An 18337-nucleotide genomic window follows, 5' to 3' on the forward strand; every position below is an offset into this window, starting at 1 on the left:
CGCAGTTCTCTCCACCGCCCTTGCCAGTATCAATGCCCTCCGAGCCGTCCGAATTCAATGCACAGCATTTACCGTCCTTATTTTTACTATTCAGCTGGATTTAGTTACTTTCTCTTCCAGCTGGAATATTTATTTGCACCCACCAGTTGTGAAATGAGTTGTATTTTCCATAAGACTTTCCCGAGCACGTGTCTTCTGGTAGTCGGCTGCCGGAACAGCCTTTCCTTGGTAAGAGTTCTTCGTAATAGCCAGTTTCCTGGCCGGAAGGGATAGCTCCTACAGACCCAATGGCTGCGCAGAGGATAATGAATGACAATCGCATTGTAGCGGAATATTGAAGCCGGGCTCGATTGGAGTCTCTTAGATTAACCCTAGATAAGGCTAACAGAAGCTAGATTTGGAGGACATTTAAGACTGGGGTTAAGAGGTCTTCTAATTCCTAGGAATCTAACGGCATAGATTGGACCGAAGGTTGGATATATATAGCGAGGTTCAACATCAAATGTATCACATACTAACCTAGGTCCTAGGTGTCACAACCTGTTAAAATGGAGCTCTGGATCATTGTTGAACTTGAACATATGGTAAGTGGATGTGATATTAGATCCATGGATATTAATTATAGTAGCAGTGATCGGTTTAGGTTTCATTTTTCTTCGATCGATACAGCGTTACACGTACCTCAATATCAGATCCTTCCTTCTCCTCCTAGGTAACCTGGACTGAGACCTGTCCTACACTTCATCGCACCTTCCTGCCTAGGCCCCTGGTAGAGTTACTACCATGTAATACCTTACGCCGATGACTATCCTAGGTACCTAGGTAGTAATTGTGGAGCAATCAGCAGGTAGGGCCTGGTAGGCAGGCCAGCCCACCTATGTAATACCTAACTGACTACATGTACAACTACAGCGAACAACATCGAACAACATCGAACATTTTTCTCCACGCCCATCCATCATCCATCACCCCCCCTTCGAACCAAGTCTTTTACCAAGAATCCAGCAGCTACTGCGACCCGGACCCCTTTAGTTCCCCCCAACAAGCCCAAAGTCCATACAACTCAATAGCCATGGCAGAAGACAGAACATCCGTCTCTACCCTTGCCCTCCTGGCAGAACAGGATCCGCAGCAACTCCAGCATCGTGCTAACAGCCTTCGCAGCTTGGAGTTTATTGCCGACGATTCCATGTATCATGGTGTTTTCAAAGACATCAAGTTTCCGACGCTGGAGCGCCTTGCACTCGATGCATCGAACCAGAACGAGGAACATTTGTTAAAGCCCTATCTCCAACCTGCTCTTAAAGCATTCATTTTCTACGGAGGACCGATTTCTGAAAACTTTTTGGTGACACTTCAGGTATGCCTGTTTCTCAACCCGAGTACTTCTGGGAATGAGGAGAATCCATGGCGCATCTCCTTGAACTTATCGAGACGAGAGAGATTATCCACTGACGAAGTTCTCACACTAGGAATCTTGTCCACAGCTTGAGGAGCTTCTCATTGACAACGCACGCGGCAAAATCACTCCAGAGGGGTTTCTTCACTTCCTCGAAGGCGCCACCTCCTTGAAGAGAATAGCAATCATGTATGGCATGGATCAGGTTGCTACTGATGAGGTTTTCGTCGCTCTTGCCACCCGGCCTAGTCTGCAGTCGCTCCAATTTCAGCAAACGATAAATGGTGATCTCATATCCTTGGCCGAAAGTCAGCAGACCAATCAGCATGATGAAGCGCAACTCTTTCCATGTCTTGATAAGCTCGTTTGCAGGGCAACCTTTGGCGGGCTTGTCCGCCTCCTACCTTACTTACGCCAAGTCACTCACTTAGAGGCTACCATTATGAGTGACGGCCATACTTCTACCGGATCGGATACCTTGCTTGAAGCCATACCCGCCTCCAGTCCCCATCTGTGCATTCTAAAGCTGGAATACTCGGGGGTGAGGCCTGTGCCTATCAGCCCCAGCGGGCTGGTCCATCTCGCACAAGGGCTTCCGCACATTCAGCAACTAGAAATTTCAGGTCAAGTCCGAGCTCCCGAACTACAAGACCACCACATGTCCAAGATTGTGGAGGCTTTGCCTGACCTCAGAAATCTGCATCTTGCATTCGAGTGCTCGTTGACGGAGGCCGCACTTATCGAACTTGGCCATGAGCGCGGGAGTAGTATGACTGACTGCGAGCTCTGGGGATCTTATGCCTTGCGAAATCTCCGAGGAAGCGATGTATCCTTTCCTGTGTTGCGGGATCTTGTCTTAGGAAAATTAGTGCCGCCTGCATTCGGCGATACTAAGAGCGAGGCCGCTTCGGCTGCTCGGGTGGTGAAAGGATTGGCACCCAACCTCACCTCGTTTGACGTGGTGACTGGAGACGCTTTTGCTAGCTTGGTCGATACGTGTTGGGCGGATTTGATTTAAAGACTACAAGTCGATATATTTGTCGAGGCTCGGTGAAAATTGATGTGTCTGTGGCACAGACGGGCGTAACCTGTCACATCCATCTCACCTCAACAGGAGAACCTACCACCCGTTCAAGGGATATTTAGGATTATGGCAGCATCTGTGTTCTTCGAATGAACCACTCAAATTTCCTACACCCGTTAAAATATCTTCGACGACGTCTCAGTGGAGATTGGTCTCTACGTCAACCCCGATGATGATTCCGCTACTTGTTAATGATTTTCCGTTTCACCAGGAACGTTGCTAAACCTGGCTGACACCGGTAGTTGCCTATATGTTTCACGTAGTCATCTGGTAAAATACACGCCGTGTCTTAAGATAGGAGAAATAAACGAGTATGAAAACGGGGAAACATAAATTGGTCCGGAAACAGCCCTTCTGGTAACATCATCGCTCATACCCGCAACGGGAACTTACAGAATTGGCAGTGCCAAAGTCCGTGGCACGATGGCTTGAAGATCGAAAGACGTTTAGTGGATGATCATCGACTCTATGAGATACAAGGACGACTATTGTGTGCACTTCTCCTTGTGAGCCATCAACACTGTAAACCCCTTGAAGCGTCATCCGATAGAACATATCCAAGCTGGTAAGTATTAGAAGGAAGAGAATCGGTGCTGCACGTACCGCATATAAAGAGGTAGCTAGATTCTTATATGATTCTCGAGAGTTCAATTCCAGTATAGCCACCCCTCCATCTTCCGCAGAGAGTTCCTGATAGTATATCGTTTTCCAAACCCAATTGTGTCTTAGTTAACCCCTATTATTCAAGCCAACAGCATGTCTACTCACACTGAACTTGGTAGAGTCCATCCGCTTTTGCAATCGACCAGTTTTGCTCAGTCTAACCCCATCATCAGGTGCCATCATCGTCGTCACCGAACCTAAAGAGGGTGACAACGTATGGATTGCCAAGCAGACCGGTCTGGGCAAAAATCAACCGCCCCGTAATGGCGATCCCCGCTCCAACAAATGTTTCGACTGGTCTTTCGAAGTTGTGACGGTAAGATAACAAATGGGGCTCAATACCTACTGAAAGCAGCGTGTTGATTTGATTTAGCTCAGTGGTTGCGTGGACACCGACAATTTTGGGCTGACGGTCACTGTTTCCGTCATGGGATTCAACCTCGGGACCTTTGGTGGTAATCTGAAGGACGGGATTGTGGTGAAAGTCGATCTTTTTCTCGTCTCGGGCGAGATGAAGTTTTACCTCAAGAATAGGAATGAGCTCTGGGTCCATTTGAACCTGAAGGTCAAGTGGGATGGCAGTTGGGACACGGATTTGAAGATCCTATCGTTCTGAAGTTTCGATCAGAGAAGGAGATATGGGGGGGGGAGAGAGGGACTCACATGGGCTCGCCTCATCCGATGGTTCATTCTGTTCGTTCACTTGAAATTCTTACCATTTCAATTTTGTCAGGGCTTTGTTAGTAAGACTTAGGTTTTACAAGCCCGTAACATTCATTAAACACCTTACTAAATCAAAAATGATATCTGTGTCTTATATACGCAGAGTTCCTAACCTAGCATTGAAGATACTGCTTACCCACCCCGTGACTCTATGCACCGGCCTTGTATTCGACAGCCCCTGAATTGACTAATTTAGGCTGTTGGCTAACCGTTGCCGAACACATCCTTTCTATCATTCAGGGACTTATACTTGTTTTTCTCCATTAACATAGCCCTACGGTAGGTTTAAAGTCCTCAATGTGTAGCTCCTCAAGCTGTCTCGCTTCAATTCTCTAGGGATAAGCGTTCACCATCAACTTATGTTGCAATAGTATTGTTACAGCATAAACAACTACCCAGGTACTTATAAAATAAGGTCTAATATGGCCTTTCTGTGATCTTCTTGATTGATATGCATTATTAGATGGCCAAGTTGGCGACGGTACAAGTAATAGCCTGGCCGGCGGTGCGTGTGCATTCGGGCTGGTGGGCTTAATTTGATTCAAAAGGGGTCATTTTAGTGCACCTAGTTAATTTGAAAACGCTATTATTTCTGCGATATTTAATCAACTCGGTGGTTGAGATGCCTTTTGTTCTATGTGGTTGTTAAGAGTGCCCACGTGACCCCATTTCATCCAATACCCTACCTTTTACGGTCGCCAATAGAGCTGCCATGAGCTGTGACAGTGTATTACTTAACTGGTGGTACTTAAACTGCGATATCTATATATACTTTTACCGTTAGATGTAACATTAAAATGAAGTTGAGATGACTAGGGGTTGCTTGAACCCCAAGATACCCTAGGATGAAAGGCCTAGTGATGTTTCGACCACCGAGCCGATTGAATGGAAAAGAACTGACAGCCTTATTAGATTAACTAAAGGGGCTCACGCAAATGAGCCCCGTAGCTAATAAGGAAGCAACTAGTTTTGGCAATATAGACGAGGTAGAGCAGAGCGCTGACGCCTGAAGTCATACCTAGGCGTGGTAGCAATATTGGGAAAGACAGATTCCGCAAAGCGATGATCTGTCAAACTGCCAAACCTACCTAGATGCTGTCGTTTCTACATCCGATGATTCATATGAGATCTAGGTAGACAACTCACATACGGTTAGACGGACAGACGAAAGCAAACTACGCAAGTGACTTTGGGCCCTCTAAGACCCTTGGCTTCAGGGTTAATGGATGAGCGCGGCATAACTCCAAGAACGAGTAAGAGCATTTCTGTGTTTTTTTTTTTTTTTTTAAAAAAAAACCCCCAATACAAGAAATAAGAACTATCAAAGTCCTGCCACCGGTAGATAGGGATGGAGCCAAGGGAAGAAATGCCTCAGAAGCCCCAGCGGGATGGCCAAGAGGCCGCCGCTGGGAAACTTGGCACCCACGCCACGGGTCGCATTCACCACGCCAACATTCATGCCATCGTACCGGCCCTCCTCATCGTTCACGGCCTCGAGCATGCCGGCCGAGAGGTCCAGGTAGCTGAGGAAAGACTCGTCCTCGTCGAGGGTCAGCCTGTGGCCCCGCGCGACATCCACGGACAGCCCCCCAGGCTTCATGAAGATGGTCGACACCCAGTCGGCCTGCGACCGCAGCATTTTTTCGGCGAGTTGTAGGTCGGCGTAGACGTAGGAGACGGCGGTGCGCATGAGGGATCGGAACAGCCAGGACCGGTTGCCGGAGAGGCGGTCGTCGATGGTGGAGGAGCTAAGCAGGACTAGCTTCGGCAGCTTGGACGCTTCTGGCTTGGCGCGCGACGACGACTCCGCTCTGATGGCTTCGAGGGCCCGGATGACGGTGGCGGCGGTGTCTTGATTCAGACGGCAATCAGGGACATTGTCATTGGTGGTGACGGCCATGAAGACAGCCTTGGTGCCGCGGACACAATCGGTGATGAGATCGACATCGTGGATGCTGCCCTCGAAGACGCGAATCTGTTTATTGTCGACGACCTGGGGGATGAGGCGGTGCAATTTGGCCTGGTTACGGCAATATGCGTGGATCTTGTTGGTCGGGGATTGGAGAAGGGTTTGCAGAAGAGCAGTCCCACAGTTTCCGGTGCTGCCAAGGACGGCATAGGTGGAAGTGACGGGAGGGAGACTGTCGTTGCCGGCCATTGCTGGGGTGTTAGACGCTAAGTCGAACGGCGTGGACGGGGATTATGTAAATAGCGTCGCCGATGGATAAAGATGGATAAAGCTGGAAAGAAAACTGCCTAGTAAGTAAGGAACGGGTGGGACAAGTTCTAACCTGAACCGTCCATTATCTGCTGAGCCATATGTACGTAATCCGATATGTAATCTGATGTGTAATCCACCGGGGAAAATTCGGAGGGGGAGTCAGAATAGGGATCATTGATTGGCGCGTTCGGGTTGGCGGAGACATGCATCATGTACTGTACATCTTGATATACATCTTGATATACATCTTGATGTTAATATTCAGGCCTACGGTTAGCCTGCCAGCACAGGATGGATTTACATAATACGAAGGACGTGATACGATTCAATGTTCCTGAGAGCCTAAGACATATATGGAGGGTCAAATGGAAAGTTGATGGGAGGAGCATGCAACATCAAACGCATTTATATCATATAGAGACAACTCAGGCACATAGCACAGCAGACCGTTACTGTGTAACCACGCCACCAGCCCAGCCAGCCACTATAGCTTACTATCCACCCAAACCGGTTTCCGTCTCTCCACAAAGCTCTTCACGCCCTCCACCGCATTCTGCCCCGTCTCGATCCGCGGATACCACCCCCGAATCAGCAAATCGGTGCACTGCTCCGGGCCCACCCCCTCCCAGCCCAGCTTCAAGCCCTCACGACTAACTACCACCGCATCGGGGCTATTCGCCGCGATCCTGCGCGCCCAGTTCAGCGCCGCCTCCAGCACATCGCCCTCCTTCTCCACGACCTCGTTCACGACCCCCCAGCCCTGCATCTCCTTCGCCGCGTAAGCCTTCCCGGCAAGCGCCATCTCGGCTGCGCGCTGGCGGCCAACGGTGCGGACGAGGCGGGGTAGCGCGCCCGCGAGCGCGATGACGCCGATCGTGACCTCTGGCAGCGCGAACTTTGCCGTGGCTGCGGCGATCACCATGTCGCAGTTGAGCGCCATCTCCATGCCACCGCCAAAGCAGGTCCCGTGGACCGCGGCGATGATTAGCTTTTTGCCGGGCCGGTTGCTCATGCCGCCGAAGCCGCCGCGGGGGAACCTAGCCTCCTGCGCAGAGGACAAAGACGAAGACGAAGACGAAGTCGAAGTCGAAGTCGAAGAGGAGTTGACGCTATTCCACTCCTTCAGATCGGCGCCGGCGCAGAACGCGCGGCCGGCACCGGTGAACACGGCGCACCGAAGCGAGGGCTCGGCGTCGTACCAGTCCCACAGGCGCTCGAGGGCGAAGTGCTGCGGGCGCGGGATGGCGTTGAGTTGTTTGGGTCGGTTGAGCGTCACGAGCAGGATGTGCGGGCTCGGAAAGGAGATGAGGGTGTGTAGGACATCTGGAGGGGGTGTGGTGAAGGTTGATGTATTGGGAGAAGACATTTTGAATCTTTTGTTTTGGGAGTTATCGATCAAGGTATGTTGTGCGGAATGCAATGCATCAATGAATGAATGGACAGCCCATGAATGTGAGTCGAGTAGACACGATAGACGGCGGTTATGGTTGGATGAAATCTCACTTGGGGTTGAGTGTAGTTACATTGATTAACTAACGAACTAAAATCCACTCGATTGAAACAAAGTGTCTTAAATACCATATAGGTAGTACCAGGTATCATCATATGGGTAGGTACTAGGTATATTTGAGATCAAAGCAGCTTCAATGTTCGTGGAGAAGGAACTACATGTTGACATAGGTAGGTAGTTACACATATGTACCTGACCTAGTAACTACTAGGTAATCCAATAAATTATGGGACAATGCCTGCCGAATTGGTTGAGTGCCTCGGCCTAGGCTTACCGTAGGATCCGCACTAAACAAATAGGTACGTACTCCGCAATCCTTCAAGTTATGACTGGGAAGTTGCGTTTGATGTGGACGGCAAGGAACAATTCATTGCACCTTCAATGTTGGAAGTCACTACCCTAGGTGCCTTTGTACCTACATTGTAAGTACTAGGTACCTACCTATGTAGTACTACATAGTAGGTACCTAGTAGTAATCTACCTAGTATGATTGATGTCCACGGTATATAGCAACAAGGCCCCATTGCCATGTGAATAGTGTCTTCATGAACAGCCTTGGTTTTTGAAAAAGCCCCCCGATCTGGTACTATGTAATGTTTGAAAGTCCATGCCGTTTCTCTTCCAAATCCACCTACTATGTACTATATAGTCATCTAGATACTGAAGTTTATAAAACTAATGTTACTACTAGGCACCTCTGTACCTATATGTAGGCACTAGGGAGGCAAGTAGGCAAAGTAACCCTTCTGATAGTACTATGTACGTATGTTGCTTCTGGGCCATTATACCTAATACTATGACGACCCGGAAACCAGCAATATTAACCTGTAAACCCCGACTCAAGGCCACAACCAGACGCCTTCCAGCATCACCCAAGATTTGTGGTGAGATCACATAGTTGTCCGAAGGAGAGGTAATTATACATCGCACAAAGCATCGGTCCTTTGCATGCTTTGCTCAAGTTTATGCCTATGCCTAGGTATGTTACCTATGCAGAAAGGCCGCGCTTCTCGCTCTCGGTGAAAAAGATGACCATTCGCCAGAGCTTTTTTACAAGAGCTTCCGCCTCGTCGTCCAGGGCCTGTATATAAAATTAGCAAGTTGCTCATGAAGTATCTGTTATTGCGTAACAAGTCACATACCTCAACTAATTCCTCAACAAGTTCTCCAGGCTTGCCATGCTTTCTGAGATGTTCCTCCACAACTTCAATAAGTAGTTGTTCCTGCACACCCAGATACTCGACCAGCTTCTTTTCAACAAAAGGCCTAAGCTTATCTCGGATAACACTCTCATCCAGGTAGTCCCATTTGACATCCCATTCCCATAGTCCTTCTTTTTCATTAGGTATCTCCTGGGCTAGCGCACGTACGGCTTGGTCGCGCTCTTCATCGGACATGGCTGCTGCAGCAGCCGGCTCGAATTGGATAGGGACAAGTTGACGCCTAGAGGTTGCATCTTCGTCATCATCCTCAAGCAATCCTTCAACTTCGGCAATAGTCTTTCGCTGTGGAGCTGCACGTTGCGCTTGCGCCTTCTGTGCCGCTGCACCAAGGGATAGTTTGAATGGCTGCGGTGCAGCAATTCCAGCCCTGCTGGTTTGCCGCTGTTCCATTTCCTGGGCTTGCCGTTCAAGAAATGAATCAGCCATACCTCTGGCTTGTTCACGTTCTGCTTCTTCCTTGACACGTTCGTGTTCTTCTGCTTGTCGATCAGCATCGTCAGCAGCAATTTCCCTAGCCCTAAACGCAGTGCGATTTCGAATCCAGGCGCTTCGATCCTTGTAATATTCTTCAACCTTCCGCGACGCCTCTGCATCATCGTCGAAGTGCTTAAGTCGCTGGAGCATCTTTTCCTTGTTCTTGGCGAAGTCCTTCGCGTCTGATTCATCGCGATCCTGCTCACGTTCGAGAGCCGCTGTCCGAGACTTCTCCCGGTTAAGCCAGCGACGTTCGGCATCAAGATATAGCTTCTCGGTCTCGGCCTTCTGCTTGGCAATTCGTCGACGCTCTAGCTCCCCGTCACTTGCAGAGTCATCTTCATCGTCTCTGTTGTGATTTAACCCGCCGTTGGTCGTCCCACCGTTTACGAAGCTGATTGATCTATTGTAATCCTTGCCTAAATCGGACTTCTGCCCCTTAGGACCCGAAGGCGCATTAGGCATCCCGCGTGGACCTAGAGGAATATTATTTGCGTTCGAAGGTGGCGGTGACATGAGTCGAGAGGGCCTCTGGGCACCGTTCCGCTGGCGCTCCATGGCCTCGAGTTCTTCTTCGCGCTTTAGACGTTCTAAATCGCGCTTGATGCTTCGTTCTCTGAAGGCGGCGATCTCGGCGGCAACGGTCTCGCGCATCTCAGCGGGTATGTCGGCTAGCTCGTCCTCCTGTGCCAAGGGGATATTAACCACCTCAACATTCTCTCCATTCTGGGCCGAGCTATCGCCCATGGTGACATCACCATCTGCATCCGCTTTTGATCGCGACGTAGGATAGAAGAGATTCTTTATGGTCTGCTTCAACGCACCTCTGGCAGCTTCTAGTCTTGCTTCTGCACCTGAGTCATCAGGTCTACTTTCCTTATACGCCTCAAGATACTTTGTCGAATTCTCATCCAGACGGACTTGGAGAGTTCCCTTCTCGAACTTTGCGTAGCTATCGTCGATATCTGCTGGCTCGTCTGTCGGTTCCTGCTTTTTCATTGGAATCTGGATATCTTTCAGAATTTCAGAAACAATCCAGAGCGACTCCGCATCTTCGAATTGAGCGAAGCCAAAGCTCATGTCTTTCCCACCAGCATCGGTGGCACAGTCCCAGCGACGTAACTTGCCTGCAGCGCTAAGAATCTCTTCGACGCCCTTATTACCGCCAACGCCAGCTGTGATGCCACTCACAAAAACGGTTCGTACAATTTCTTCTTTAGATGGAGGGACCAACGACTGCATATTTTCTCGTATAGCTTGGCGAGTCTGGTCCAAGCCACGGTCCATACCTATGCCGGCCCTAGGCCCAGCGGAAGTCGGGACTTCATTATCTTTGCGGCCTGGTATTCCCGGGGTTGAGGGCTTCGAGGAGGTGGTACCGAGACGGATTACAGGGGCGTTGAAGTTAATGTTAGGCATATTCGGAGGAGCTTGGAAGGAAGACGGCAGACCGCTAGGTCGATTAGCTTGATTGAGGTTGTGCTGCTGAACGCCAGGTGGTGGCGCCGTTCCTGGGGCAGACATGCCTGGAGGAGGTCCTGTAGGTGAATTGTCAGTATCACGAAGAGCATTAGGTAGATAGACGTAGTTAAAGGGAATATAACAAAGGCTACTACATACCTAGACCAGGAGCAGACGGGACACCTGGAGCGCCAGCGGCACCAGGATATGAACTATAAGTGGGAGGCGGGCCGAAGCCAGGCACTTGAATGGGTTACTATCGTTAGCATGATTATGATCTCTATGAAGAACTCAAATATATAATATGAAAACTAGAGACAACAATGACTAACCTCCACCGTAGGGATTATATGACATGGTGGAAATATTCGATAGCACTAGAATAGACAGACGCGATTCGGGTTAACGAGTTAGTGGGGCTTTCGCCGATAATGTCGACGATGCCGACTGTTTCGGTAGTAAAAAGTAGGTATGCACGGACAGCAATGCCTCCAAGAAAAGGGACGGTTGGGATGTGCAGGCAGATTCAGATTCAGATTCAGAAAATTATTTGGCGACGGTAGAGAAATTATGTAGTAGTGTAGATTTAAGATGGCGGATTTGAAGTTGACAAGGTTTGTTACTAAATACTAGGCTAGGTAGGTACATATTTAGTACTACCTGCGCTAGTACAGACAGAGTATGGGTAACAAAACAGCCCTCCAGGCTTTCCTCCAGTTACCTAACCTCCATAGTAATTAGCTGTCTAGCTGGATCTGATCCACTCCTATCTCAAGGCTCAAGCAGCACTGAGCTATGACATGGTGGGGTTTTTCAATTCGGTAAATCATCGGATATGCAAGTAAATGCTCACTTTAACAAAATCGCATCCTCTTTTGCCATCAGCTACAACTTTTTTTTTTTTTTCAAGAAATATATATTATCATCAGATATTTGATCCGAAGAGCTCACTAAGCTCAGCCAATTATTCAAAATGTAAGTAAATCACCATCTTGTACATTCAATATTCTTATTTTCTCCCTTCTGGTATTACCAAGCACTCTGCCTGCCTATACTTACTGATTCACATAGGGCTGAGCTATGTCGCGCTGCGCAAGTCGCCTTTCGATCGACTTCCTTATTACGAACAGCCACGCCGAGATGGTCTTCATTCCCGTTATCAAATTTACCCACACCTTCGACAACCAAAATACGACAAATATGTACAACCCCGATTCTTAGATCAGCTGGGGAGGCCTATGCCCCTACTCCCAACTGGTACAACAAACTCGATAGAGAAACACCACCTAAGTCGGCAGAAGAAGTCGAGATCAAGAAGCCCGTCATGGATGTTTATGAAGACCCTTACCTTGGCGATTTCAGCGTTGCGTTTGACAGTGGCGAGCTTCGCAATAAGCCCATCGAAGACCGACCGGCCCCTGCGCGACCCACCCTACGCCTAGTTCCCCGAACTGGTCGTACAATTCATGTTGGCCGGAATGTCGATGTTGCGAGATCCTTCAAGCTTCTGGCCATCCAGGTAGCCCAAAACAAATTGCGGCAGGATTTCCAGCTTCAAAGATTCCACGAGCGCCCTGGTTTGAAGCAGAAGAGGCTGAAGAGCGAACGGTGGCAAAGGAGATTCAAGAAGGGCTTTAAGGCATGTGTTAGTAGGGTCAAGGAATTAACGAATCAGGGATGGTAAAATATCCTATCCAGCTCACACTGTACAATATATCCATCGATTCCGACCAGATATTTCTCATTGTCTCAGATTCCAAGGTGACCCAGATCTTACAAGGCGCATCATCATGAAATCTGCCCTTTCATGGAAGAAAAAGTTCGTCTTTATTATTCATCTTTGACTGGTCGGCCGGATTGATACTAGGTAAAATACCTGGTTACAATACCTACCTGTCTAGGTAGGTATGCTAAATAGGGAAGAATATATCAAAAGAGACATTTAGACAAAGGAAAACTCAGCGCGTACGACATAACAATCACTCAACTTGTCTTAAGTAGACATTGGTAACTAAACTCTCACAAATCAAGTGACTTCACTAATGGATAGTTATGTACTTTACCTTCAATTGGGCCTATGAGGCCGGGGATCATCAATTAGACCGCCATCAAATGGCAAAATCAAATCAGCGTCGTATGTTATCATCGCCCAAGTCACGCCTCGCTTCGGAAACTCGCCACGATGCCGCTCCGTACACGGACACAGGCTCTCAATCAGCGGCATCCCAGACGGTCAAACCACGAGACCGTAGTCGCAAACAAAATAGGAGTAAGGAGCCCAATACTGAGGTTTGATCGCGGAAGCTTACATAGACTTATCAGCTTCAATCGATCATGATCAAAGAGTAGAAGGATTTGACAAAAGGATGCATAGTCTTGATGAACAACTTATTACAATTCAAGGGATGATTAACAGTACTTTGAACAGCCACAAGAGTATTCAACAAGGACTTCAGTTAGCCGGAGAAACAGGTGAGTTATCCAGCAGAGGTAGCCTTGAAATAATGTAGCTCAAAGATTTACATACAGCATTGCTACAATTCAAGGACCATCAGCGCAGCCTTGAATCAAGGAACTTGAGTCTTCAAGATGCGTTGGACGCAGCACGAGACAAAATCAGGGATTTGCTAGACAAGCATCGCGATGAGAAGGTTGCCATCGAAGACAGGTATCGGGAGTTACTGGAATCAAAGAAGTCGGAATTTCGTAGCGAATATGAATTGGAACGTTCAAAACTCAAGAGCTCAAATATCCCGGATCCTCAATTTCAGAAGATATCCCTCGAGCAAGAATACCATATCGAATTGGATGCAAGGTATACGGCGTTGCGCGTAGAGCTGGACGAAGCAAGAAAAAGAATTGTCGACATCTCGAATGACCAACTCCAAAATATGAACATGCAACAAGAATATCGCACAGAGTGGGTATCAAAAGTTTCGAAGCTCCAAGATGAACTAGAGGAGGCCAGACAAAAGTATCATGATCTCTTTGGGAAACAAACTCAGGAAGAAAAAATAATAGAGGAAAGGTATAAAGCAGAATGGGAGTCGAAATATGCAAGGGTATATGAGGAATTAGAAAATGCACGAAAAAGAATTCTAGACTTATCGACAGCCCAGATTGGGGTAGAAAAAAAGGCATTGGAGCATGAATTCAAGGCAGTATGGCAAACGGAGAGCCTACAACTACGCGAAGATCTCAACACGGTGCGGGAAATGATTCGAGAGTTGTCAGAAGCCCAGGGTCAAGTTTCAACAACAGTCGAAAATAAATATCAAACGGAATTGTATGAAAAAACTACGAAGTTGGAGGCTGAACTGGCTAAGGAGCGAGGAAAGAATATGGAGCTTTCTAATATCCAGCTAGAAGAGAGACAGGCTCTCTTCGAAAAGTACCAGGCAAGTTTGGAGCTCAAAACCGACAAGCATCAACAAGATCTAGAAGATGCGCGGAGAACCGCCCAGGCATTGTTTGATATGCATTCCAAGCAGCAGAGGGAGCTGCACAGGGAACGACAGGATGAGTGGAAAGTGAAACTTGCTGAGCTCCAAACACAATTGAAAGAAGCAGAGAGAATGTATCGAGATGTTTCGAACACCTATCAGTCTGAGAAGGGGCTAGACAAGGAGAAACTAGGACAACTACGCGATGAGCTGAAAGCAGTGAAAGGTAGTAAGGATCTCGAAATAAAAGAACAGCTCCTACATGCTCGAGAAGAAATACGTAATCTCGAGGCTCAGCACGATAAGAATGTTCAAGAAATACGTAACTCACTAAGAGCTGAGCTTGAAAAAGTGAGGGAGGCAGGCAAGGAAGAATTACTGCATGAGCTGCAAAAATTTCAACAAGAGTCCGAAACCAGGCAACTGGAAACGCGCACAAGGCTAGAGACAGATGTCTCTAGGCTAAAACAGCAGCACGAAGAAGAAAGGAGGATTGAGGTGCGCAAAGTGCAGACGGAATATGAAACAAAAATGATGGAAGTCCGTCGAGGCTTTGAGGACAAAATAACACAGTTGAAAAGCACTTTTGAAGAAGAGAGGCAAAGTGAGCGACAGGCACTACAGGCCAAGTCAAATGCTGAAATTTCAACGTTGCAATCCAAGCTGGAAGCCGAGATTGCTGCACTGACGGAGAAGAATGAGTCTATCAAAAAGCATATGTCAGGCGAGCTGCAGAGAATACAGGAAGAGTCTAACGCCAAACTTGAGAATATGAATAGAGAGCTACAGGACACAGTATTGAAATTGAAGAAGTCGAACGACGATAGATTGACCGAGCAAAGCAAACTGCGGGCAGAATACGACAAACTACGAGAAGCACATGACGCCGAGGCAGGTAGCCTCAAAAGTTCATACGAAGAGAGACTAGGCCACCAAACCCAAGCCCGGGCAGACACCGAGACCAGATATCAGACTTTACTCGGTGAAATCAAAAATGGGAAATCAGTTCTTCAGCAACTGAAGCAGACCTCGGCAGAGGAAAAAGCCCAGTTTGACAAGGATCGCCAGGAGCTGGAGCGACAGAAGCAATCCGCCGAGGATGCTGTTCGGCAATCAAATCGCGAGTTGCTTTCAGCTAAGACGGAATTGGAAACTAAACACCAAGAGCTCGAGAGACTACGACAGGAGTTAGAACAACAGAAGCAATCTGCCGATGATGCTGTTCAGCGATCACATCGCGAGCTACAATCAGCTAAGACAGAATTAGAAACTAAACGGCAGGAGCTAGAGCAACAAAAGAAGTCCGCTGATGATGCTGTTCAAATGTCACATCGCGAGCTACAGTCAGTTAAGACAGAATTAGATACCAAACGACTGGAGCTGGAGCAACAAAAGAAGTCCGCTGATGATGCTGTTCAAAAGTCACGTCGCGAGTTGCTTTCAGCTAAAACAGAATTAGCAACCAGCCACCAGGAGCTCGAGAGACAACAACAGGAGTTAGAGCAACATAAGCAATCTGCTGAGAATACTATTAAGCAATCACATCGCGAGTTACAATCAGCTCAGATAGAACTAGAAGCCAATCGCCAGGAGCTCGAGAGACTACAACAGGAGATAAAGAAAACGGATGAGCTCAAGGGTAGCTATAACGTAGACGTCATCCGAGAGATAGAAGAAAAAGATGCGGAAATTGCGCGCCTTAAAGCGAAAGGGGAAGAGATGATGGCCCTAGAGAAAGAACTGGAGCTTGCGAAGAAAGAGGTAGAGCGCGGTTTTGGAAAAGACAGAACAATTGAATCATTGATGCGGGATGTGGCTACACTCAAAAAGCGTTCGATAGAGCATCTCGCTGCTCTAGAGAAAGAGAAAGAGCGCGCCGAAAAGGCAGACAAGATAATCCAACAATGGATGGACAAGCTGCGGGTGGAAGAGAACAGACGACGCATACTTTTTGAGCAATTACAGAAGCTCCGAGGTGCCATCCGTGTCATATGTCGCATCCGGCCAGTTCCTTCAGGCAAATTGTTAGAGTACACAACGGAGACAGGGGAAATGCACGATTACCCAGCCAAGCTTATGATAAAGGAGGTAGAGAACAGTGCCCGTGGCGTAACATCGACAAAATGGTCCACAACATATGAGTTCGAACGAATCTTCCTACCCCATGAGACAAACGGCGACGTATTCAGCGAAATCAGCAGTTTCGTACAGTCTGTCATAGACGGTAAGAAAGCCTGCGTATTCTGCTACGGCCAATCCGGGACCGGTAAGACATATACGATGAGCAACCTAGAGGCAATCCCAGGACGTGAGGAGGGCACAGACTATCCCAATGACGGAATCATCCCGCGAGTCAGGAACATGATATTCAAGGAGATGGCGCGGCTGGAGGAGCTCGGCGTAAAGATGGATGCACAAGGGTGCTGCTACGAGATCTACAACAACGAGCTACTGCTCCTACAGGCGGGCGGCAGCGTGAAGAAGAAAATATCCAAGACAGACCGCACCGTTATCGACCCCCAGCTCATGCCACTTGAGTCGCCCGATGACTTCGACGCGCTAATAGACATGGGAATGCGGAACCGGCACTTCGGCTCGACGGACCTAAACGCAAACTCGTCACGCTCGCACTTCATCATCAGCCTCGAGACGAAGGCGACGCTTCAGGCCGAGGGCACGGCGGAGCCCGTGGTGCGCGAGGGTCTGCTCAACCTCGTGGACCTCGCGGGATCGGAGCAGACGCGCGAGGCCGGCACCTCGGGCGCCGAGTTCCAGGAGGGCAGCAACATCAACAAGTCGCTGTCGGCGCTGGGCAGGGTGTTCGCGGACCTCGCCAGCAACACCCGCCCGACGTACAACGGAAACATCCTCACGGAGGTGCTGCAGCGCTCGCTCGGCCCCAACTGCATGACGCTCATGTTCGTCATGATCAGCCCCCTGCAGAATTACTGGCACGCGACGAAGTACACGCTGGAGCTCGCGTTGATTGTAAGTCCCCTTCCCCTCCCCTCTTCTCCTATCTGTCTAGGCACATATGTAACTCTCAAAGCGCATTGCCAATTCGCTCATTTCGGTTTTGCTTTTTCTTATTCCGTCTCGGCTATATGACGGCATTTAGGGGCGCAGTCGAAGCTAATCATGTATCGTGCTTTAGGCCCAGAACGCAAAGAAGGCGGTGCAGAAGAATAGGCCGAAGGCCGTCGCCGGACCATCATCAACCAAACCACCAGGGGGGAAGCTTCTCCAGAAACCTGGGCAGAGAAAGTAGGTGGAACGAAGGTAGGTATGTATATTAGAATCTCGGTGGATAGATATATCAGGACTAGTGAGTGAGCGTCTCGGTTAGATAAAGGAAATGGGGTTATCGCGGACTTCAATGGCGGTACACAAAATGGGCTTTTTCAAAATTTGTATAATAGATGATTTACCAGTGCCAATTAGAATCAGATATCATGTAACTAGGTAGTTAGTTATTTTTTATCTTCTTCTGCAAGAGCAAGATGCCGAGGGAAAGTAAAAGAAATGTCTTGCCACGGACGGCCAACCCCTGACCCGCCCCGGTAAACAAACAGCCTCTGGGCTGCTTTTTCTTGCTCAATGCCAGCTGATCCGACATCTAGCTGCGTACGGGAAACTCCGGACCTTAAGAGGCAGGTCCATGTCATTGAATGCACATGACATCGGAGTGATGTATTAGTAAAGGGGCCAGTCAAGCCTCAATATAGCACTGCCGTGTTTTGGTGGCACTCCCGTTGTCAGAACGCCGCCCACATACCGCCATGCATCTTAATGATAACCAGTGATAGATACGTATAATCCAACGGCTATTGCCACTAGCCTTTCCCAGTGACGGCGTTTTCTGCTCACATATTACGAAGTACCTATAGGCACCTGGGCACGTACCTACTCCTTAATAGATACCAGCCTATGAAAGTCCCTAAGGTTAGTAGGCAGGTATAAGACGATTTTTTGGCGAAGTCCCCAAGGCTTCGATTGGATGCCTATCAACGGCTTAGCTGATAGGTACCTGCCTAACCGCCACGTATTCCAACAAGGTTAGCACACGGTCAAGAATGGGGGTTCCGGGAAAAGACGCCTTCTAATACCAACTAACTACCGTATTCAAGATCATTATC

At 48.5% G+C, this 18337-nt stretch overlaps 6 protein-coding genes across 6 annotated transcripts; 3 read left to right on the plus strand and 3 right to left on the minus strand.

Annotated features, from left to right (window-relative positions):
- Positions 1-1072: 1072 nt before the first annotated feature.
- Positions 1073-2417, plus strand: GGS25DRAFT_522664 (uncharacterized protein; the record flags this gene model as incomplete). Its single annotated transcript, XM_049264281.1, has 2 exons — positions 1073-1360; positions 1473-2417. 2 exons carry the CDS (start codon positions 1073-1075, stop codon positions 2415-2417), a joined length of 1233 nt encoding a protein of 410 aa, XP_049115546.1.
- Positions 2418-3239: 822 nt separating this feature from the next.
- Positions 3240-3762, plus strand: GGS25DRAFT_522665 (uncharacterized protein; the record flags this gene model as incomplete). The annotated part of the gene is made up of 3 exons (XM_049264282.1): positions 3240-3261; positions 3320-3462; positions 3520-3762. 3 exons carry the CDS (start codon positions 3240-3242, stop codon positions 3760-3762), a joined length of 408 nt encoding a protein of 135 aa, XP_049115547.1.
- A 1402-nt stretch (positions 3763-5164) lies between these two features.
- On the minus strand, positions 5165-6754 carry GGS25DRAFT_494569 (putative NAD-dependent epimerase/dehydratase). Its single transcript, XM_049261366.1, has one exon. The coding sequence runs from the start codon at positions 6025-6027 to the stop codon at positions 5191-5193; it is 837 nt and encodes a 278-aa protein (XP_049115548.1). The 5' UTR covers positions 6028-6754; the 3' UTR covers positions 5165-5190.
- GGS25DRAFT_320496 (enoyl-hydratase) lies at positions 6301-7808 on the minus strand. The gene has a single exon (XM_049257812.1). It carries the CDS (start codon positions 7454-7456, stop codon positions 6575-6577), a length of 882 nt encoding a protein of 293 aa, XP_049115549.1. The 5' UTR covers positions 7457-7808; the 3' UTR covers positions 6301-6574.
- Positions 7809-7985: 177 nt separating this feature from the next.
- GGS25DRAFT_320519 (uncharacterized protein) lies at positions 7986-11498 on the minus strand. Its single transcript, XM_049257813.1, has 4 exons — positions 11091-11498; positions 10918-11001; positions 8743-10835; positions 7986-8681 (listed from the first exon to the last, which is right to left on the minus strand). Exons 1-4 carry the CDS (start codon positions 11113-11115, stop codon positions 8589-8591), a joined length of 2295 nt encoding a protein of 764 aa, XP_049115550.1. The 5' UTR covers positions 11116-11498; the 3' UTR covers positions 7986-8588.
- Positions 11499-11519: 21 nt separating this feature from the next.
- Positions 11520-12626, plus strand: GGS25DRAFT_320523 (uncharacterized protein). Its single transcript, XM_049257814.1, has 2 exons — positions 11520-11733; positions 11830-12626. Coding segments are annotated over exons 1-2 (615 nt in total). The 5' UTR covers positions 11520-11731; the 3' UTR covers positions 12443-12626.
- Positions 12627-18337: the final 5711 nt, after the last annotated feature.

This window comes from Hypoxylon fragiforme (assembly GCF_022984875.1).
Source record: "Hypoxylon fragiforme strain CBS 206.31 chromosome Unknown GGS25scaffold_6, whole genome shotgun sequence".
Classification (NCBI taxonomy): Eukaryota; Fungi; Ascomycota; class Sordariomycetes; order Xylariales; family Hypoxylaceae; genus Hypoxylon; species Hypoxylon fragiforme.

Bases quoted from the DNA above. Each gene is read 5' to 3' on its own strand.
- GGS25DRAFT_494569 (XM_049261366.1), bottom strand. From the start codon at position 6,027: ATGGCCGGCAACGACAGTCTCCCTCCCGTCACTTCCACCTATGCCGTC.
- GGS25DRAFT_320519 (XM_049257813.1), bottom strand. From the start codon at position 11,115: ATGTCATATAATCCCTACGGTGGAG. The intron at 10,836-10,917 runs GTATGTAGTAGC...ATTCACCTACAG, and splicing joins CCCGTCTGCTCCTGGTCTAG to GACCTCCTCCAGGCATGTCT. The intron at 8,682-8,742 runs GTATGTGACTTG...TTTTATATACAG, and splicing joins TTGTTGAGGAATTAGTTGAG to GCCCTGGACGACGAGGCGGA.
- GGS25DRAFT_320496 (XM_049257812.1), bottom strand. From the start codon at position 7,456: ATGTCTTCTCCCAATACATCAACCTTCACCACACCCCCTCCAGATGTC.